General features: G+C 35.4%; 1 protein-coding gene across 2 annotated transcripts in view; it reads right to left on the bottom strand.

The window, feature by feature from the left end:
* LOC100369661 (uncharacterized) overlaps window positions 1-21,301 on the bottom strand; it is a 43,781-nt gene that overhangs the window by 20,427 nt on the left and 2,053 nt on the right. The window contains exons 2-8 of one of the 2 annotated variants that reach the window (XM_078008199.2): window positions 8,975-8,987; window positions 4,179-7,444; window positions 3,708-3,836; window positions 2,584-2,635; window positions 1,904-1,980; window positions 915-1,038; window positions 283-360 (exon numbers count right to left, since the gene is read on the bottom strand). In XM_078008199.2, coding sequence (XP_077864325.1) covers window positions 283-360; window positions 915-1,038; window positions 1,904-1,980; window positions 2,584-2,635; window positions 3,708-3,836; window positions 4,179-7,216 — 3,498 coding nt within the window. In that variant the 5' untranslated portion in view covers window positions 7,217-7,444; window positions 8,975-8,987. The remainder of the gene's footprint in view (window positions 1-282; window positions 361-914; window positions 1,039-1,903; window positions 1,981-2,583; window positions 2,636-3,707; window positions 3,837-4,178; window positions 7,445-8,974; window positions 8,988-21,301) is intronic. The other variant, XM_085495589.1, reaches the window with a different exon arrangement.

Raw genomic sequence — 21,301 nt, forward strand, 5'->3', positions numbered from 1 at the left:
AGCGGGGAAGTCGTCCCCTGCGCATGCGTCAGATGGCCATAGCGTGTCATTGTTTACAAACAAGCATCTACCCATGAACCTTTGCGTTTAAGCGTGTGCTGTTATTGTCGATTGGAACTCAATTCTCGCATGTGCGCAGGTGACGACCCTCCCGCTTTAAAGATTAATAACCAAACTAGACATAAATCTCAAGCTCTTGGTGGACAATTATTTTACCAGAATGAGTGTGGAGCAGTAAAACTGATGGAGCTTTAATAATACTACAAATCCAGTATTTCTCACCTTCTGTGTTTCGCAGTTAGGATCACAACTGTGATTAATAAATCTTGATACGTTTCCTTTCTTTGTTGCGTCAATTATCTATAAAAAAAACAACGTCAATCCTCTGTAATGCACTGTACATGAATAGAGCTCCTAATATGATTTTCAAGCAAACACTGGTAACCACTAAAACTCCTGCCAGCAAATAGTAATATACTGTAAAGGGGTTAATTCTTCACTGGGTTTTAAATTCGCTTATTTGGCTGACTGGAAAATGCGCTAAATTAAAACCCAGTGAATATGTAAAATTTGGCATAGAACACATTATCTAAATGATAAAACCATGAATTTAAAATCCACTGAATAAGCCTGAAATGGTAAATCAGTGAAATTTAAACCCAGTGAAAATTAGACATTTTACAGTAATGTTCATAGTTAACTGTGGAATACTTTATTTTAGCTGGAATTAATTTTCGCTGAAAAGGCTTTTGGGGCGTTTTGTATGGAATTTATTTTTACTGATTTTTGATGAGTTTAATGTGAAATATAGGAAAAAAAGTATATTCGCTGGATTTTATTTTCATGGAATCATCCCTGCAGCGAAAATAAATTCCAAGTGAAAATAAAGTATTCTACAGTAATAGATGTCTCACCTCATCACTTGTTAATGCCATGAAATAATAATGTTTTCTGTTGTCTTTATTGTAATGTTTGGTCCTTGATTTGAATTCGGAATAATTCAACACCTCACCAACGTACTCTAATACAAATTTACCCCTAAAAATGAATAAAGCATTGTTCAGTTTTTCTGGTTGACAAATAAACTGCAGTGTATGAAAAAATTAACATAGCAAAACTATTTCAGCCTTGCCCACTCCACTGTGAATCTAAACATTAACCTTTTCACCATCGGTTCCTGGTAAACTTGGAACACTGGAGGGCGCCACCAATTCCTGGATACCAGTCTAAAAAGGTCAAAGTTGTGATCTTTTCAAATAATGCCGTGAAACAAGTGTTTTTTATCGTACGATGGTTTGTTACATACACAAATGCTTTGTTTTCGTTGGCTGCCATATTGGACATTCAGATTATTTTTTTAACCAAGCAGAAAATGATGTGAAATTTTTAACTTCCATGTCGTTAGATTTTAAAAATTGCAGATCAAGCAACATTCGAAAACGGCCTAAATCCCACTCTCATGAATTTAGTTGCTTTCTCATTTTTGACATTCAATAATAATTTAGTGTATATCACACACTTTGAATCATGTTTTACATTTGTATACAATATATTTCACATTTAAAACAAACTTGATTTGTTTAAATATTTTTTTTTTACCAATTCTGTTTTTTTTTTAAACCTAAATGTTGAAAGAGTAGTTGAATGATTATTAGCATAAACATCCTCTAGAATACGAGATCAGCTTTCAAATGAGTTATGACATGAGATGATTGGACTGTGTTTGTCTTAGTAATGCCCAGTCAAAGACACAGCTCTCAAACCATTTTCTGTCAGAAAGCTTGGGCACAACAGAAACAATCTATAAGGAAACTGGTAGTGAAAAAGGTAAAGGTATTAGAGATGGATACAACCTTGACTGGTTGGTTTATATGTGATTATCTGACAGACAAATGTTACTTACTCTGGGATTTCAGCACAGGTTCTTAAACCAAAACCTTTCCAGGGAGTTTTAAAAATTTCAACTTTAGCATTCTCTCTCTATAAACAAACAAACAAACAAAAATGACAATAAGCACATAGAAATGAAAAGTAGTTCATCATTACTGACACTGGTCACTCTGGTCACTCAAATTATCAGACAACCTACATTGATATTAGAAGTTTTCATCATAATGTAAATCAGAACAACGAGTGACAATTATCCTGACTTTGCACCAACATTTAGAGTTTCATGACTTTAATACTGATACGGCCGAGTTTGAATCGAAAGTTGGATGACGGACAGACACGAAACTTTCCGTTGACCCGACCCAAACAAGGGAATCGCAACAAGAAACGACACAAAATTAAATATTGAATTCATATAAATATATAAAGTGTGCTCACGAGGTATCACTGAATTGTACAGTATGAAAAGTTACATACAATAAAGAACTATAATTTCAATATTGGTCAAATACAACATACGTAATATCACTGACAGTCCCGCCGTATTCAATTCGTTCCAAACTAAGGTCAAGCGTTCTGACCATTCAATGAATATATTATTCTAACACCAGACGGTGGTAATTAAACAGTGGCTATCAGAAACACCACAAAATGCAATTCAAACCACTATATAAAGCAACAATGATAACCTACCCTTTGAAAACTTCTATTAGTACAGTAATCTCCACATGGACACCTTGATGTGCTGAAAACAACATAGAATTATTTTAGTGATTGCAAAACACACGACTAAAACTGAAGACGATTTGTTTTTTGACAAGTATAGGTTGTACATAAAATAAACGCAATGATATAATTAATGACAGCAACGCTTTCTACAAATGAAGACATTGTTTAGGCATTCTTATTAAACCTGTTTTCTCAAATAATCATTAACATATTAGCATTATAGCAATTTAATGCGCTACCCTAAACATTAACCAGGCTCTGACAAATACAAGCACCTGCTGACGACAGTCGTCGTGTCGCGTCCTGTTCGATATGGGACTCATAGCGACGTATACAATGCGTGTATAATACATTGTTTATTTACATGAAATTCGAACACGCGACGACCACCGTGCTTTAAGTGTAGCTTTCCCATTGAGTCTATAGAACACTAACCCAGAGTAGTGCTCGACAAATTTTAGTGTTCAATCCTGTTGTAAAATTTTAACTTGGACCTACCCTCATTAGTCAACACAACAACCACTATGCTACCAGTTAGTGAACATTATTTAAAACAACAAGCAAAAAAATATCGGTTTCATAATCATGGTGAAAAGTTCTGAAATCCATGTAAGTTTCTTTTCCATCAATATGTTATTATATTTGTATAGTCAAATGCAGATCAGTAGTGAAAAGTGACAATACTCAATTACTGTAGAATACTTTATTTTCGCTTGGAATTTATTTTTGCTATTTTCACTGAAGGGTGATTCTGTGAAAATAATATCCAGTGAATATACTTTTTTTCCTATATTTCACATTAAACTCATCAAAAATCAGTGAAAATAAATTCCACACAAAATGCCCAAAAAGCCTTTCCAGCGAAAATTAATTCCAGCGAAAATAAAGTATTCCACAGTAATTTAAAATTTCCTTTAAACTTTTTAATGCATATCTTTAATGGTCTAAGCGTATTGTCTAAAATGTTTTTAACGAGGTATAGTCAAAACAATTAGCGGTACTAAACTGATGTAGTTACTGGTACACTCAAATTAAAAAGAAGGAAAATATTTCAGATTCACCACCAGAGAGGGCTACAATTTACTCACCATTCAATCATAAGTAATCTGTTAAGGCAGTCATCTCCACAAGCAAGGATACCCATATCTCTGTCTTCTGCACATGTGCTACAATCACATTGCATTCTTTTGATCTCCTTTCTGGCTTTTGACTTTTTTCTAAAATAAAAGATGAATGTCAATCATTTATAAGGCATTTCTCACGTGTAGTGTAAGTAACAATGGTATATCAGATATATTCCTATTGTAGTGTAAGTAACAATGGTATATCAGATATATTCCTATTGTAGTGTAAGTAACAATGGTATATCAGATATATTCCTATTGTAGTGTAAGTAACAATGGTATATCAGATATATTCCTATTGTAGTGTCAAAAACAATGGTATATCAGATATATTCCTATTGTAGTGTCAAAAACAAAGTATATTACTATAATGTATATTACAATGGTATATCAACCTCAAGCAGTTAGGGATGTTGAGAGTGAGAATGAGCCTACCTTTCAGTAAGATACACATTTTCTGCAATGTCTTCATATAATGGTGTATCATAAGTATCCTCCTCCTCCTCTGACAGGACAGGCTCTTCTACATGTGATGGAATCTGTGCATTCTGATCAACGAACACAATTGCCAAGGGTTCATCTTCTTCCGTTGTAAAAATCTCTTCTGTCTTCAGAACAGTTGTCTCCATTGCAACAACTTCAGTAGTTTCTTCCATTCCAGCATCCTCTTTGTGTTCCTCTTCTTTGTCATGCTCCTGACAATGTTTCGTTGACACAGCATTTTCTACACCTTCTTTCGGAATCTCGTGCTCCTCTTTCACCTTTACTTCCTTATCTCTATTCTCTCTAATTATTTCCTTGTCGCGCTCTTTTTTTTCCTCCAATGATTTAATTCTTCTGCTTCTCCTGCGTGTCCTCGCTCCTTCATCCTCATCCTTAGTATCATCCTGTGAGTTCTCACTCTCAGATTTTAATTTTGTACTATTTTTAGTTTTGCATTTCTTTTTGGCACTCCTTGTTACATCTCCTTTCATATTCTCAGTTGAATCAACATGGTTGTCACTGTGTTCTGTGTCAGCAGTTGTTATTTCCATGTTCTCCACACCACTATTCTGTACATGAAGTGCCTCACTGTCTTGTGATGTATCATCATCCAGAACATTAGAACTGACATCTGTAGACATCTCCTTATTCAAAGGAAGAGATGATTGATCAGTTATTTCATTTTCTGGCATAGAAGGAGTTGTTGAAATATCAGAGTTTTGATTTAAAAACGTATCATCAACCACTGGAACAGATACCTGACATTCATTCGGCTTTGTCCCTGAAATCTCACCAGCACAACTGTGAGAATCTGCAACAGATTTTTTCCTTTTGAAACTCTCCAAAAATGTATAGTAATCAATAACTTCATTTGCGTTCGATGGTGAATCATGAGCAGGTTCATTTGTTGAACATATTGGTGGCTCATTGACTATTGAAGGTTCATTTCCTGAACATGTTGGTGGCTCATTGACTATTGAAGGTTCATTTCCTGAACATGTTGGTGGCTCATTTACTACTGAGGGTTCATTTGTTGAACATGTTGGTGGCTCATTGACTATTGAGGGTTCATTTTCTGAACATGTTGGTGTCTCATTGACTATTGAGGGTTCATTTTCTGAACATGTTGGTGGCTCATTGACTATTGAGGGTTCATTTTCTGAACATGTTGGTGGCTCATTGACTATTGAGGGTTCATTTTCTGAACATGTTGGTGGCTCATTGACTATTGAGGGTTCATTTTCTGAACATGTTGGTGGCTCATTGACTATTGAGGGTTCATTTTCTGAACATGTTGGTGGCTCATTGACTATTGAGGGTTCATTTTCTGAACATGTTGGTGGCTCATTGACTATTGAGGGTTCATTTTCTGAACATGTTGGTGGCTCATTGACTATTGAGGGTTCATTTTCTGAACATGTTGGTGGCTCATTGACTATTGAGGGTTCATTTTCTGAACATGTTGGTGGCTCATTGACTATTGAGGGTTCATTTTCTGAACATGTTGGTGGCTCATTGACTATTGAGGGTTCATTTTCTGAACATGTTGGTGGCTCATTGACTATTGAGGGTTCATTTTCTGAACATGTTGGTGGCTCATTGACTATTGAGGGTTCATTTGTTGAACATGTTGATGGTTCACTGACCATGGTTGGTTCATTTGATGAATGTGTGGCTGGCTCATTGGTTATCGTAGGTTCTTTTGTTAAACACAATGACTCACTGACTACGGCTGGTTTATTTGTTGAACATGGGGGTAACTCACTGACTATTGTTGATTCATTTTTAGAATATGTTGGTGGCTCATTGACCACAGTTAATTCATTTGCAGAATGCAGTGGTTCATTGGCCAATATTGATTCATTGTTAGAAAACATTGGAGCCTCATTTTTAACAGTTTGTTCATCTAATGAACACATTAGTGACTCATTGGCCATAGTAGATTCATTTGCCGAACACGATGGTTCATTGACAATTGATTCATTTATAGAAAACATAGGAGTGTCATTTGCAACTGTTTGTTCAGTCACTGAACGTGTTAATAGTTCATTGTCCACAATTGGTTCATTTGTAGAACATGGTGGCTCATTTACCACTTTTGATTCATTGGTAGAAAACGTTGGCATCTCATTGACCACAATTGGTTCATTGGTAGAAAACATTGACGTCTTATTGACCACTGTTGGTTCGCTAGTAGAAATTGTCGGTGACTCGTTGACCATTGTTGATTTATTCACTGTACACGCTGATGCATCATCACTAACAACTAGTTGTTCCTTCAAGGAACAAGGCAAAATATGTTCATTTGTAGAACATGTTGGTGGCTCATTAACAATTGTTTTGGGTTCATTGACAGGAACAGTTTCCTCATCTTGCGCCTCCAGCATCTCCTGTCTTGAGTTGGATCGCGTTCTCCTACGTACCTGTATATCACATCCAGTTTTTTTCTTTTTCTTAACTTTGAATACGTACTCAACTTTGACAGTTTTCTTGGTTGGAGATTCTGTTTGTGGCAGCAGACTTTTAGTGGTGGTGTCTGGGGACTGTTGCAATGATTTACTTCTAGAAAGTCTTTCAAGTATAGGAACACTATTGTCTTTGAATTGTCTTGAATGTTTGCGTAATCCATATCGAGTTTCCTTTACTTTATCATCAGATTGCTCCATAAGTTCTTCACTACCAGCGTTGGTTTTCTCACTTTTTTTGCTTTCCTTAGTCTCGTCTTGTTTATTGTCGTCACTAATTTCCATTTTTTCACCACATTCTTCGTCAGTCAACTTCTTTTTAACATCTGATTCACCTTTCAAAGAATCACTTTTATCAGATTCAACATAATCATTTTTCATCTTTAAAACATCACTCTGTCCCTCTTTACTGGTTGCCATGACAGTACTATTATCATCATTACAAATATCAACTGATGACACATCCAAACCTGATTTTTCGAGAGGCACATTTTCACCTGAATTATTCATTGGATTCACATCCATCACATGTTCAATTTCCTGAGTAACTTCGTCAGTTTTCTTATCTACCTGTACTTCTGATTTTTTATTTGATGCATCAATTTCTTCATCTGTCTTACTGATATTTAGTTCTACTGTACTCTTCTCACATTCTTCTTTGTTCCCAGTGATCCCTGAAATGTCCTCTTCAGTAGTTTTTGCATCAATGGAATCTTCCCCTGGTTTATTCTTGGATGAGTCTCCTATATCATCCTGTGAATGCAACAAAAACGTAGATCAATTCCATTTCTCTACTGGAAGGGTATCTCCCACAGAGTGGGAATAAACCAAAAAATAGCATTTGTTATTTGCTTGACTGTAGACACACCTCATTCACATGAGCACACACCCTACAAATAAGACAAATATGATACATGTATTTCTCACAGACAAAGAGACAGTTAAAAATCATGCTTTAGTTATAACTGTTTAACTAACATACTCTACTGCCTGAGCATCCACCCTCCACTTTTGGAAATTTATATTTTTGGGTTCACGTTCGGGTAGGCGCCTATCCTCTTCAAAATGCTCCTAATTTGACTGTACAAGCATTTTCGAATACATTTGTACAAGTTATAGTATTTAAAGTACGGTAGTCGTCGTGCTGCGCATGTGCCAGATATATGGGTCTCATATAAACAAAGATGGCAACTTTGACTTGCCAGATCGACGAGTACGAAATGAGACGTTTCCAAGCTTTAATTAAGCAATTTTCATGTTATTGGAAGGTATCAAAGAAGTCACCGGCAGTAATCAGTACAAGTCGTGCCCAGGTCAAACTTCATTTGAAGAACGCATTGGATTGTGGGAAAATCAATGTTTATCAACACAAATGTCGCACGGCGACTACCGCGCTTTAAGTAACAGCGAGGATATCAACCGCCGTGAATATTTTGTGAATGCATAGACGCTTTGACAATGACCTGTTAACAAAAGTGAAAGACCTGCAGTTTACCTTTCAAAAATTGCTTAAAAAAATCATTTTTTTCGGCAAAATCAATTCCAACAGAATGTAATTCAATATCGATAATTCACTTCCGCATTGCGTTACCAAAATGCCATGATAATGATGAAGATTTCGACTTTGACAGTGTTCCAACAAACCCTAATAATTGTAACCAAGCTAATAATTAACTATATAAAGTATGCATCACTAAATGTGGTGAATATAGTGTTGTAATTATAATTGCATGCCTGTTTACATCATTTAATAACTTTGTTTTCAACATGAATATGTTTTTGTTAATTTCGTTTGCTTATACATTTCCTGAAATGTGATTTTATCTGCAGTGTATGTGCGTAGTTAGATGGTATATTCAAAATTGTAGGGCTTGAAATGTACCTCATGCACTTACACGAAAAAGCTTGGTATCTAATTAGCTTGGATGAATTCAGCAATATTTCTAGTAAAGTCATCTCAAGTCAAGTTAACTGCCACCTCTATAGAACTTCCACACTATATATTTTAGGGAAAAACAAGAATTTGTTTTGGCAGAATTGCATACTTTGTACATTAGACTGTCTGTGTGTGTGAAATTCTTGCTAAACCCGTCAATGCCAATTTATACCATATTAATTAAATCACACTTTTGAAAAAAACAATTATTACTACCATGTTTTTTTCTGGTATTTATTCTTTTTTTGCAGCATCAAAAGATTGCCACAGTACTGAAACGTTGGTTTTACCGGTTGTGGTTGCCAGGCAGTGAAAATGCATAGAAGCTTGCTCCCAAGAATACCCACCTCAGAATCTTCTCTGCAAAGGATAATAATAACCATACCACCAAAGGCCACAAATCAAGCATGAAGAGAGAAAAGAAAAAAGATTTACAATCAGTGTTTTTGAATTTAATTTGTCTATTGTATAAGGCTATTTACAATACTACCATACTTTCCCACTGATGATGTTCTTAGCAAAAACACTGTTTAAATTTTGTCTTCATGAAAGGCATAAATCCCTAATAATTTCAGTTACAGTAATATCCAATTCACAAATATTTTTATGGATTGAAATTTGATATATTGAACTTAAGGAAGCGAGAGTATTATTTGTTTTGAAAATTACGATTTTCACATTTAATTGTTAATTGAGAAAATGCACTATAAACTTTCAAATGATAAAGTCAACATAACATAGAATGTCATGTAAGTTGGTTAAATTGTAGATCTTTAGAAGCCTCAGTGGAAATCAACAACACAGGTTTAATAATTCTGAGATTAACTCAAGACAATGCAATGTTAATTCACCAGCACTCCTAATGTCGATATTTGCATCTTTTTGTTCAAGTGAGTGCAAACGATTAACAGGGAATGGGGTTTTTCCATATTAAGACTGAGTTCAGTCAAAAATACTAGTGTCTTTTGTTCAGTTCACTCATTCCACTGTGTCTAGTATTGAAGAAGTACCATAAATCCTACTCCCAGCATTGATTAGCAGAAAGCGTGGCAGACCAAAGATGCACCCAGACGCTGCTAAAAAGTTGAAGGATTTCAACCGAGGTTTGTATTACAACAAGCCTGAAGAAAAGTTTGTAGCAACAGACAGCGACGACTGCCGTATCAACAATATTTCCATGATAGAAAAGAAAATAATGGCATTTTGGTCTGATGATGATGATGATGACAAAGATGAAAGTGTCGGTGATGACAGTGAAGTGGCAGATATACCGATCATTCCATTCAACCTCATGATGTTGGGGCAAGTGTCTATTTCAAAAATCTGCAAAACAGGAACTTAGGTCATACAAGAAAATTCAGATCGTCATCATGGCTGGGGGATGCATATGTACTGGTACTTTGAGTTTACCAACTCCAAGTGTTCAACGTCTTCCGAAATATTCCCAAGTTCCAAAAAGTCCGGCAAGTTTTTTAAATTAATAGAAAAGCATTTATACTGATCTTCCCTACCCTGTTAGTCATTTCTGATATACTTTTGTTATTTTCAGATATTAGGATTTTTACTGACACAGAAAAGGTATGGTTCCTCCCATAGACTTGCATAACACAAATGGAATGCCAAATAGCATTGCAAATAAAAGTTGATAAAAGTACAGTATTTCCATATATCACGCAACCAAACCTATCACCAGTGGAAAGCCGTGTCAAAATTTGTCTGTTTGAAGTTAATTTTCCTGGGATTTAGCTTGCTAACCCATACGTAACTCTAGGACAGTTATTTTCTTGAGGTCAAATGAGAACAAAATTTCTTGGCTCAACATTGTCACTGTTTTAGAACTTTCCTTGGAAAGTGGAACAGATAAAACGCCAGGAAATGGTCGTCTGCTACCATTACCAGGGGTACGATATTTTTGAAATAGACCTCATGGTATTTACTGCTGTTGTCTATTTTCCCTGCATCCTATGTGCATGAAAATACATTTGTACAGTATAACAATTATCACCTGGGTTGAAAGAAGAGAATGGCTTTACTTCATGACAAAGCGGTGACTTAAATTGTTTTTTTTTCAGTAGATATACATTTTTTTTGTATATAGACAATATATTATTCTATATCGTAAATTATTTTGTGAATGTTTTTCATACTTATTCGTTTGATTTTATGTTTGGAGAATTTGCTATCAGGTATACCTTTAGATTAAGTTCGTTATCTGATTTCTTTTACCATGGTACTATTATTGTGATTCAGAAAAATTATGTTATTCGCTTTTATGTTGCTTTCTTCAACAAGTATTCAATATTTTGCTTTTATTACACTATTGATATTTACTTTTAATGTATCTGCAGGCCTGGAGTGTGGAATAGGGGGGGGGTGTATTGATGTGAAAGACACACAGTTCATACATGTACCATTTCCTGGTTTATGTGACTGTTGTAGATGCCAGATATGTCCTTGTCATGACATTAATGTAAACAAGTTCCTAGTTTGCAACATTCTTTGTCTAATTAAAATCAGTTCTCTGGTAGCATCTGAACAGTGTACGTGTCTGTGTTATTCTCTCACTACACTCAGTGAAGGGAACTTATGGTATACAAATGGAAATTATATTTTTGTTATTTAATGTATCGCTGTGCTCTATGGTTGTGTTACACTATAGTATAGGCTAAAGTTAATCACATAAGTGCATATTGGCTAGACCAAGTTGTGTTCTGGCATGGCATGGGAAAAAAAGTTAGCACTGATAAATAAGGGATTATCAAACTTGTTAAAGGGGAATCGTTCAATCCCATGGATTGCACCAAAGAATCATGGGACACTATTGTTTATATTGTTTACAATGTTAATCTATATTTTGTTATCCATTGTTATTTTAATCCAGAAAGTAAATTTGTTGTGAGAGTAGGCTTAAACTGGAAGGTGCCCCTTTAAGAATATACAAATCATCAGTCTATAACAAAGCACCTGAAAGACGTGGATTGAATCGATAACAATCGGTAGGCTTTGGTTAGTTGTGTACTGCTGATGAATCCACTGCTTACTGTCCATTTCTCGCTATCCGTGCATATTCGTAAGCATAAATCCTCTCAATAGATTCTATATAGTGAGTTTTAACAGCCTACGAAGGCTGAATGCCACTTTAATTTTGATTTCTCAGTACAGTAAGTGCAGATTGCAAAATAACAAAGTCTCGAGGGTATAGACCGGGTCTTGAATATGGGTCACATTTAGCCCATACTAAAAGTTGGTGTATGTTTTCTTATCACAGGCTAACATTTTTGACCTCTTAGCCTGTGTTAAGAAGTGTGTACAATTCCAGCCAAGCTAATATAAGTAGTGTACATCAGAGATACTTAGCATAGGCTAAGAGGTCAAATACCTGAACCCGTGCTAAGAAAATGTGTGTGAACGCAGAGCACTGGCTAAGAAAGGCTAAAAGTCAGTAAGTGAAAATTAAATCTGGCCTTCTTTTAAGACCCAGTCGAGATTTTTAGCACAGGCTAACAAAGTATGCATGAACGCTTAGGTCGGGCTAAGAACCCGAAATGCCATTGTGTTTGATGTTTATTTGGACTATTTACTATGACTGGTACCGTATATTCATAACCATTCATTTTAGTATGCCATTTCCGACAAGACAATCAACGCGAGCACATCAAGAGATATTGTTCTTGAGAAAAAATGAATCGATGATGCAACTTTGTGCTACTTCCTGTTATTCTGAATTTTTTTGGTATTGTTTTATAATCGTACATCCTCCTAGTTACTGTATCCAAGTAATCATAGCTAAAATGACTGAAGATTTTTATATACTTTCAACAAGTTTGGGTGATCCTTGGCCTGTGCTAACCACTGTTTTCTCCTGTGTGTGAACACAATTGGGTCGATATGCAAACATGAGATTAGCTTGAATCTTAGCCAGTACTTTATGTAGTGTTAACACTACTACAATAGCATATGTGTGTATCGTTATTCCTGTCCTGTTCAGTATATCATGAGATTATCTAATCTTCCCATGTTATAGACACATGTTTACCTCACATGCATTCTGTAATGACCAATTAGTTCATTTTGTAAACTGAACTACAATTCTAAGGCAGTTTTTAATCAGAAAAATAGAGATAAATTGATGGCCTGAGCTCCAACAGTTCTGATGTCACAGAAGAAATATAACAAGGCGTCAGACGACAATTGCTGATTCTTAATTGGATTGTGCCTACTGTTCAGAAAATGTTAGTAATGAATGAATTAAATGGAATTTATTATGGATACTACTATATTTTCTCATAAATTGTGGAACTGCAAATAAGTCAAATTTTATATTATTATTATATTATTATATTAAATTTTACTTTAATTTAATTTTTGCAATAGACAAATTTTCACAAACTTACAAACTTATTTTATTGACCTTATATTATGAATATTTCTAACAGTGAAAACACTATACATTCTGGCCAGTTACATGTAAATGTAGTTTATGTCAAGTAATGTAAAATCTGTATTAGAAGAAACATCCAGAAAAGAAGTCGCACCTATTATTTTTGAATAATTGAGAACCAAAAATTAAATTAAGCCGCATCCCCTCTGTTGCATTGTACCAGTTTAAGCAGCGGCTTCTAATACAGATTTTACAGTGCTCTCATATACAAGTCAAAATTGACAGAAGCAGTAGAAATCCATATGGGAAAAGTTAGAACTGAAATGATGTTATCTCATGTATGTCCAGATAACATAATCGATAATTATATCTAGGTCTGAGGTTACCGTTTATTTATGCAAAAAATTAATACAATCTGAGAATGTGAGTGAAGCTGTGTGTACACATAAAAAAACTGGCATGCACGTATGTCATCAAAGACAAAATGTGGTTCATAGATTAAGGGCCATTAAGGGCCATTAAGGGCATATCAATTTGCTGACGATGGACATATTCAGCTCGGTAGGACAATTTATTTTTGTAGAAATTTATTTGTGCATATGAGTAAAAAGTCTGATAGCAGTGTCAACATTTCTATTGTTCTCTTGGTGCATAGATTTTACTGTTTTTGCACTGTGGACGAAACTAAAGAAATTAAGTCAACAATTTTTCAATGATCCATAATGCAACGCTATGATCATTATTATGTTACCAGCTGACAGCATAGCACTGTAATTGGCATTCAGCACTGCTGTTGTGATCATCACTATCTGACTTGATAGTGCCAAAATACACAAATGTAGAATCCTCTGTTAATTAAAAATTGTAAATATTAAACAAAACGTTGTTTTTAAACATCATGGAACAAGCACGCTCTCTGTGCTGCCATTTTGGTTACCTCGATCAAAATCCCCTCTACCAACCAGCATCAGTAGTGATGTCATAACATGCGTTGTATCATCATGGGCGGTCTCCTTCGGTACTAAAGTACTATGAATGAGGTAGTTCCAGGGGTCAATGTTTGTCTCATTTTTATCAGCCTTGCAACCTCATTTCAAATTTTCTGTTTTTGTTTTCTTGTTTTTGAAATCTGATTGTGTGTTGATATTTTGTAGTTTGTTTTGCGTCTACTTGTATCGTTCATGACACTTACTCCAAAGCTCACTAATAGTCATGAATGCATTGGATGAATTATATTTTATGCAATACTACCTAAAATCCATGCTAAAAAGTATTTCACAGTACTCTGCTCCACAAATTAATTAAATTGCGTGAGCAAATAATTGCTACGGAGTACTCTCAGCCAAACAAAGGCATTCTCTTTATAAAATATACCTTTATAAATATTTATATATTTTTATGGCAGTTGAATCCAATCAGCCAATCAAACACATTGTGCATCAACGTCCTTTGAAAAACATTATTGGTCTATAAAATTATGAAAGTTATGAAGATAATGGGAATGCCTAAATGTTGTGCCAAGTGCAATGAAATGGGAACAAAATAACAGCCTAACATTTGTGTAGTCCTTAGTATTTGTAGGCGTTAAAAGTTGCATTCACACTTGACAAATGTGTAAACCATCAAATGTTGAGATTCTGGTTGGATATGGAGACATTAATTCAGAATATGGCGTTAGTGTAGAATAGGGGTCCGTAGTTATCGCTCAAAAATACGATATTATCAATAAAATCAGTACATACATGCTTCTGGATGAATATTCACATGTGACACAAATATGGTATAATCAACTATTTATAAATAATCATTACTGAACTAACTTCGTCTTTGATTGAAGTGACCACAAAATGGCGAAAATGAGGTTGAAAATTGTTCAGCCCTCTTATGACAATATTGTGACTTACTTTGTTTTTTATTCACCGCGCGACGGAAATTACAAATTAGTTAATTAGGGTTAGGGAAGCAATGGAACACTAAATGTTAATCTATATTTTATTTCTATGTCATACATTACACCTGAATGCTAAGCCATGTAACTCCAGTGTTCTCCACGAGGGGTTTAAGAGGGGTGCCCCTCTTCAATTTGTAGCACCCTCCTTTGTTTTCAGTGAACAGCTGTTTCACGAGTCCCGGAAGATGTCCCGACGACGTTATTGAGAGACCTCTTATTAATTGACAGGCGATAAAACAAAGAACTAAGAGACAGATAGTGGCATAGGTGACAACTAGGACAATGGATTGGATGTCTGGGGAAAAACTGGCTGAATAAATAAACAAAAAACAATGGCTAGATGCGTGAAGTGATTGTCACAAGCATTGCGTTAATCACGCAATGGGGGGAGTCAAAACAAGCTCCCTCATCATTCCTGAATTAGCTTAGATACTTAAAGGGGAACCGATACTATAAATAAGGGTCAAGATGGCCACCGTATTAGTATGCTTATCCGAACCAAGCTGCTAACATCGTGGCGGGAGCTCCGTGAAATGTGCCATTTACGATGTTTGAAGATCAAGCTGTGGTTCCAAATACATATCCACGGGGGCATGAATATGTACGCTAGCGATTACACTCATCTGGTTGGGCTTTTGATGTATAAATGTTGTTATTTTTGGTCGAAACGTGCCGCGACCAGTGAAAATCACGAGTTTAAAATGGTGGCTAATGTATGCAAAATGCCTGTCAATCACAGTTTGAGTAAACGAAATGTAAATCCCCTAGATGTTTATTCAATCTACAAAGCTTGTTGGTTTACAAACAGCCCCGGCAAACAGCATTATCGTTACGTAGTTTGTCTATGTCTAACCATCGGTAACACTGGAACATGACGATGTAAGACAGTAAACAATGTCATTAACATTAGGTTACAGGCTTTCAATTAAAACCACGCAAAAATTTCCTGTTGGAATGTAAAACACAATACCTAAGTCAAAACAACACTCACTCCTGACCCACAATCTTACAAATGTTATCGTAGTCATTGACGTCTATTCAAGAGTACAATGTTTATTGTGGTTAGCGTGAATAGGTGAAGCTTTACTTCGACAATGAGCTGTTATCACCGTAATCACCGTATCACCGTGTTGGTATTTGAACACGTTGGCATCACCGAGTATTTTGATTGGCTGATTAGCCATTTGACGTATCAGGTGTCGAGCATTTGCATGCGACCGGAGTCATTCGCGTACGATGAAACTAAATTGAAATTTACCTGCATTTCAGAACAATTCAACGAATTTACTTTTTTTACTTTATTACCGTAATAATCACTACCAAGTAATAATAATACATGTAATTGTGAAACGCAGCATGATCGGATTGCGTTACCGTGATTATTTGCTACTAAGCAATGCAGTGTTCGTTTTTTTTTTTTAATTTATTTTTAGGAATGCCAGAACAATGTTGGTTACTACTATGTGGACATTTTTCTTTTGATCGTACGGCAAAGACTTGTTTTCTAAGGGATGACTTTTTGTATAACTTTCCAGACAGTCTGGAAAAAAGAAGGGGTACAGTGAATAAGTGTCAGACTGCAATGAGCTGCAAATGGTAGTTGTGTAATACTGGTAGGCGTGCAGGAAATAACCGTTCTGTTAGAGGTTCCAAGTTTCGGATATCAACAAGACATTGACTGCTTCGTATGGTGTTACCCTTTGTTTTCTTTTTCGCGAAATACTTCAACAGCTCAAAACTGCGAAATCAGATGTTTCCACAGCACACATTACAGAGTACAAGAAGTAAATATGCCATGCTTGAAATGCATGAACAACCAGGTCTTGGCATAAGAAAATAAATCAGTTTTTGTTTCTGTATTTGACTGTAGGACGAAACGGTGCCCAGACAACACAAATTCATAATTTTCACAATAGATCGTTTTCGTTCATGTCTTCCAGTGTTCTCCCCAGACTTCATGTCAAGCATCACGGCCAATTTGCATAACAATGCATCTAATTTGCATATTTTTTATTTGCATAATAATCAGTTTTTCCCAACAAATATTGTCAATCTACAATTAATTAAAGACAAGATATTTTTATATCTGATAAATTTTATATCATTTTACTGCATTGTATTTTTTGTTTTTGTATCAAGTCAAATAAAGTTTGAAATGGAACATCATAAAAAGGAAAAAAAAATTGAAAAACTTGTGTTATAGCCAGTCAGTGAATATACTGTTATCCATGGATGTAACTGGTTCATCATTGTGTACAAGTTTTAGTGCCCATGTCACTGTCGGTTCATATAAACGTCGGGGAAAACATTTTTTGGTTAAATATATAAAGTCGGCAAGATATCGAAATATGTTGAAATTAATAAATCAATAATTAAAAAAAAAATTCTACAATGGCAGTTCGGCGATTTTTCATTGCAATATACCTTGTGAGTACAACGCTACGATCACCGTAACATTGTCAGCTGACGGCATTGCGTTGGACGGGTATTCACCGCTGCTATTGCGATCATCGGTATCTGACTTTTTGGTGTGAAATACACAAATTGTTTATTAAAACGATTCATTGATGATTATCATAAGCATTACATCTAAATTGCCAACGAGATGTTTTTAAACATCGCGGAAAATCATGCATTCTGCGCCGCCATCTTTGTTACCTCGATCAGAACCCCTGATAGCCCAGCATGCATCGGTCACAATGTTGCAACGTGCATTATGTCGCCTTAGGGCGGCGTTTTTCTGTACTAAGGTACCCTATGAATGGGGTATTTCCAGAGGTCAGAGTTTGTTTTGTCTCATCCCGTCTCGTCTGCTGTTGAATTATTCATACTTTTCTTTCCAATGCGACTTAATTTCACTTGTTCTTTTTTTAATTTTGGAGTAAATAATGTCACCAGCGATTGAGTGATAACAAATCAGAGTGCAGCAAATCGGGGTTGATCTTCCCGACGTACGCCGTGACTTATTTTGTCACATTGTTGCCGTTGCGTGCAATGGGCAAATTATTGCTATTCTAGTTATTTTTTTTTTGATTTGGAGGCTCTGCACCTTTGAAAGACTTCGCAACATATTGCAGACTTTTTTATCACTGTCTTTGTATGGCTAACAAAAGCGGGATTACCTAAATTGATCAATACATGTTATTGTTTTAAATACGTGCAAGATGAGACTGACACTTGTAAACAAAAACATAAGCATCACGGCTGAGTGACCAAGCGTCACGGACAAAGGGCAAGCATCACGACCGAGTGTCCAAGCGTCACGGTACCGTGTCGCTTCAGAGGCCTGGGGAGAACACTGCCTTCAACACGCATCAGGTTTTCTTTACGCTGGAGGTATCACCCATCTTTCCATGTATTGCGTCTATCACACATTGTCCAGTGTTTTTTATACAATCCACGTCTGACAGTGGCGTTGTTGTTGCACAGACTTTGACCGTCACCCAGCCAGCTTTGCCTGTTGGTTGTAACGCAGGGTTGTTACAACGTCGATTTTATAATAAATACAACGCTGCAGATTGGTCGTTAAAATTGAGTCTACGGTAAAATTGTTTTGACAGAACGCTCTTCTCCCCCTCACCGCTCATTTGATTTTGACTGTAAAATCAACCCGACGTTCACCCACCAGATCACAAGAACTCAAATCTCACACGAGATACAAGCCGGTACCACCCGTGTACATACGGGTTAGGCTTCACGGAAGACAAGGCTGTACATTTTGATTTTCCACATGAGTGTCGTAAACAGGTTACAAGATAAGCCCGTGATGTCACGACGACTTTTCTTTACTAATGATTTTGATATTTCCGTGTAATAACCTGTACTTATAATATACAGTACACTTTTTTATTGTCGCCTTTACCAATTAGTCAATATTATATGAAAATTTGAAGGTAATAGTAAATACACGTTCTGTTTACCGATTTGTGACGGAAATATGAAAAACGAAGTCCTTGACTTTGTGTTTTCACACTTGTTATATTAGCAGTCTGGAGGAGTAGTATGTATACAGAATGTGCATAGGAAGTTTCATTCTCTGGTTTACTGTATACGAGATCAGTACCGTCAATAGACCGACGCAACGAAAACAGACAAATAAACTTGAGTCGGCGGATTTTCTTTGAGACCGTTTAGCAACAATCTGGTTGTGTGTATCCGGTGGACTGCTGCCTTTTCTTGTTGGCCATTATCAACTTGAATTAGTTCCGCGTCATATTTTTCTGACGATGTATAAATTACGGAGCGCGCGATGTTTCAATTCATAGCACATGAAGACTGCTCTGTATTTGTTTGAAATTCAATTGCTATGTTATATTTAAACAAGCAAATTGTAATCCGTTCTTAGGATGTTTATATCAGTTGTTGTTTTGTGGGATTAGCGGTACAGGGGGAAAGATAAGCATTCATTTACTCAGTGGACAGAGGCGGAGTTAATTACCCATGAGCACTTAGTGCAATCCAATGAATTGAGCGGTTCCCCTTTAAGAACAGAAGAACCAACAACAATTTATTGGTCCAATTGCTTGTTACTTGTCCTCAATACCCATAATGCAATCAACATAATGATCAATTTATTTACAGTCATCGGATTCGATTTTTTATTTTTTATTTTAAACGGTAATTTTGTTATGTGAAAATATTTTTCTTCTTATTACTTGGGTTTTTCAACTATTACAATATGTCAGTGCATTATAAAACTTATGAAAATGAAAATATTTGAAAGAAATTTAAAAGAAATGAATGATATAGTAATATAGTACTTGTACACAGTATTTAAGGTTGATGTAAATATAAAAGTGCTAAGAATTTTCCTTGAAATGTTTGATTAGTATGCTAATTATATGCAAATAAAATATGCTAATTTTATGCAAATTAGCGCCCCTCTTCAAATTTTATTTGTGGAGAACACGTAACTCAAATCATCAAACAGTAACTTGCCATGATGTCATAGTTTGTTTATGCATGCATGACAAAATGTGCATCCATGAATGATGGTAATCCCGATTTTACTATTTCGCTCATTCAGACTTTCGGGGCATTTTCTTCATGTTTAGTCAATTTTAGTGTAGGTTTTTCAAATTATTAAGGTTATGGTGAAGTTTATTCATCAGGAAAGTAGTTGGTATGTACAATCACGAAAACTATTTTCAAGAGATTACCCAGAATATTAATTTATGTAACTCTAATATTTTTAAATCAAGCTAGATTTGTAAACAATAGATACTCCCCGAGTTGTCCTTCAAAATCAATGAAGGTCCACAACATTGTAGGTAAAGATTGTTTTTGCGACAGGATACCCAGTGCTCCCAAAATCAAATGAGCGAGAAAATATCTACTTATATCTACTTAGATAAAACGGCCTTATTTTATGTATTTAGCTGTTAGAGTCAGTGATTTTCATGTACTGTAAAGGGGTTAATTATTCACTGGGTTTTAATTTGGCTTATTTCGCTGATTGGAAAATGTGCTAAATTAAAACCCAGTGAATATGTAAAATTTAGCATAGAACACTTTATCTAAATAATAAAACCGTGAATTTAAAACCCACTGAATGTGCCTGAAATGGCAAATCAGTGAAATTTAAACCCAGTGAAAAATTAGTCATTTTACAGTAATTGCAAAGTGAGAATTCAACTTGAAGTTCAAGCCCTGTTTTTAGAGAAACCATAATTTAAAGAAATCTAAGTGATTGGCAGAGTGGATGTTCAAATAATTTAACCTAATATCTAATAATTTTGACTGTACTCATTCTACCTAAAATTTAATTTATTATATTATTAACCTTATTAACCTCTCAAGGTTCGTCACTGGTAGCAATATCAAAAGTGTAAAACCAAGATATTGAATAATGGTATATGACGATTAAATGCATACAATTTACACAAAACATTCTTGAAAAACAAGTAATAAAGGGTGTTTACTGGACTGATTTTTGCAAAGGTCAAGACCCTTCTTCTTGCAATCAAACGACATGAGCTTTTCCCACCCTTCTCTGCTTGTTTATACAAAAATGTTAATAAAAGATTGTTATCCTAATTGTTTGGTTAAAATTCTTAGGCTGTGTAAACATTTGTTGATCATAGATGCACTAGAATTTGGTTAGTGAATTTGTAGATGTTATTTATAAAACATGTTGATCTCATAGTCTCGAGTTATGCACTTAGAAGCCATGTTGGATTGCCATTTGAAAATGGGGGTGTAACCACATTCAAACAGATTGAAGAAAAACGTAATCCATTGACTGTCTTGAGTAGCCGAAAATACTACATTAATATTAAATATTACCACAATTATTAGTGATTTTTCAGAGCTAGTCCAATTTTTGATCATTTGAAAGCACTG

The sequence above is a fragment of the Saccoglossus kowalevskii genome, chromosome 22, assembly GCF_978046115.1.
Source record: "Saccoglossus kowalevskii chromosome 22, keSacKowa6.1, whole genome shotgun sequence".
NCBI classification, from domain to species: domain Eukaryota; kingdom Metazoa; phylum Hemichordata; class Enteropneusta; family Harrimaniidae; genus Saccoglossus; species Saccoglossus kowalevskii.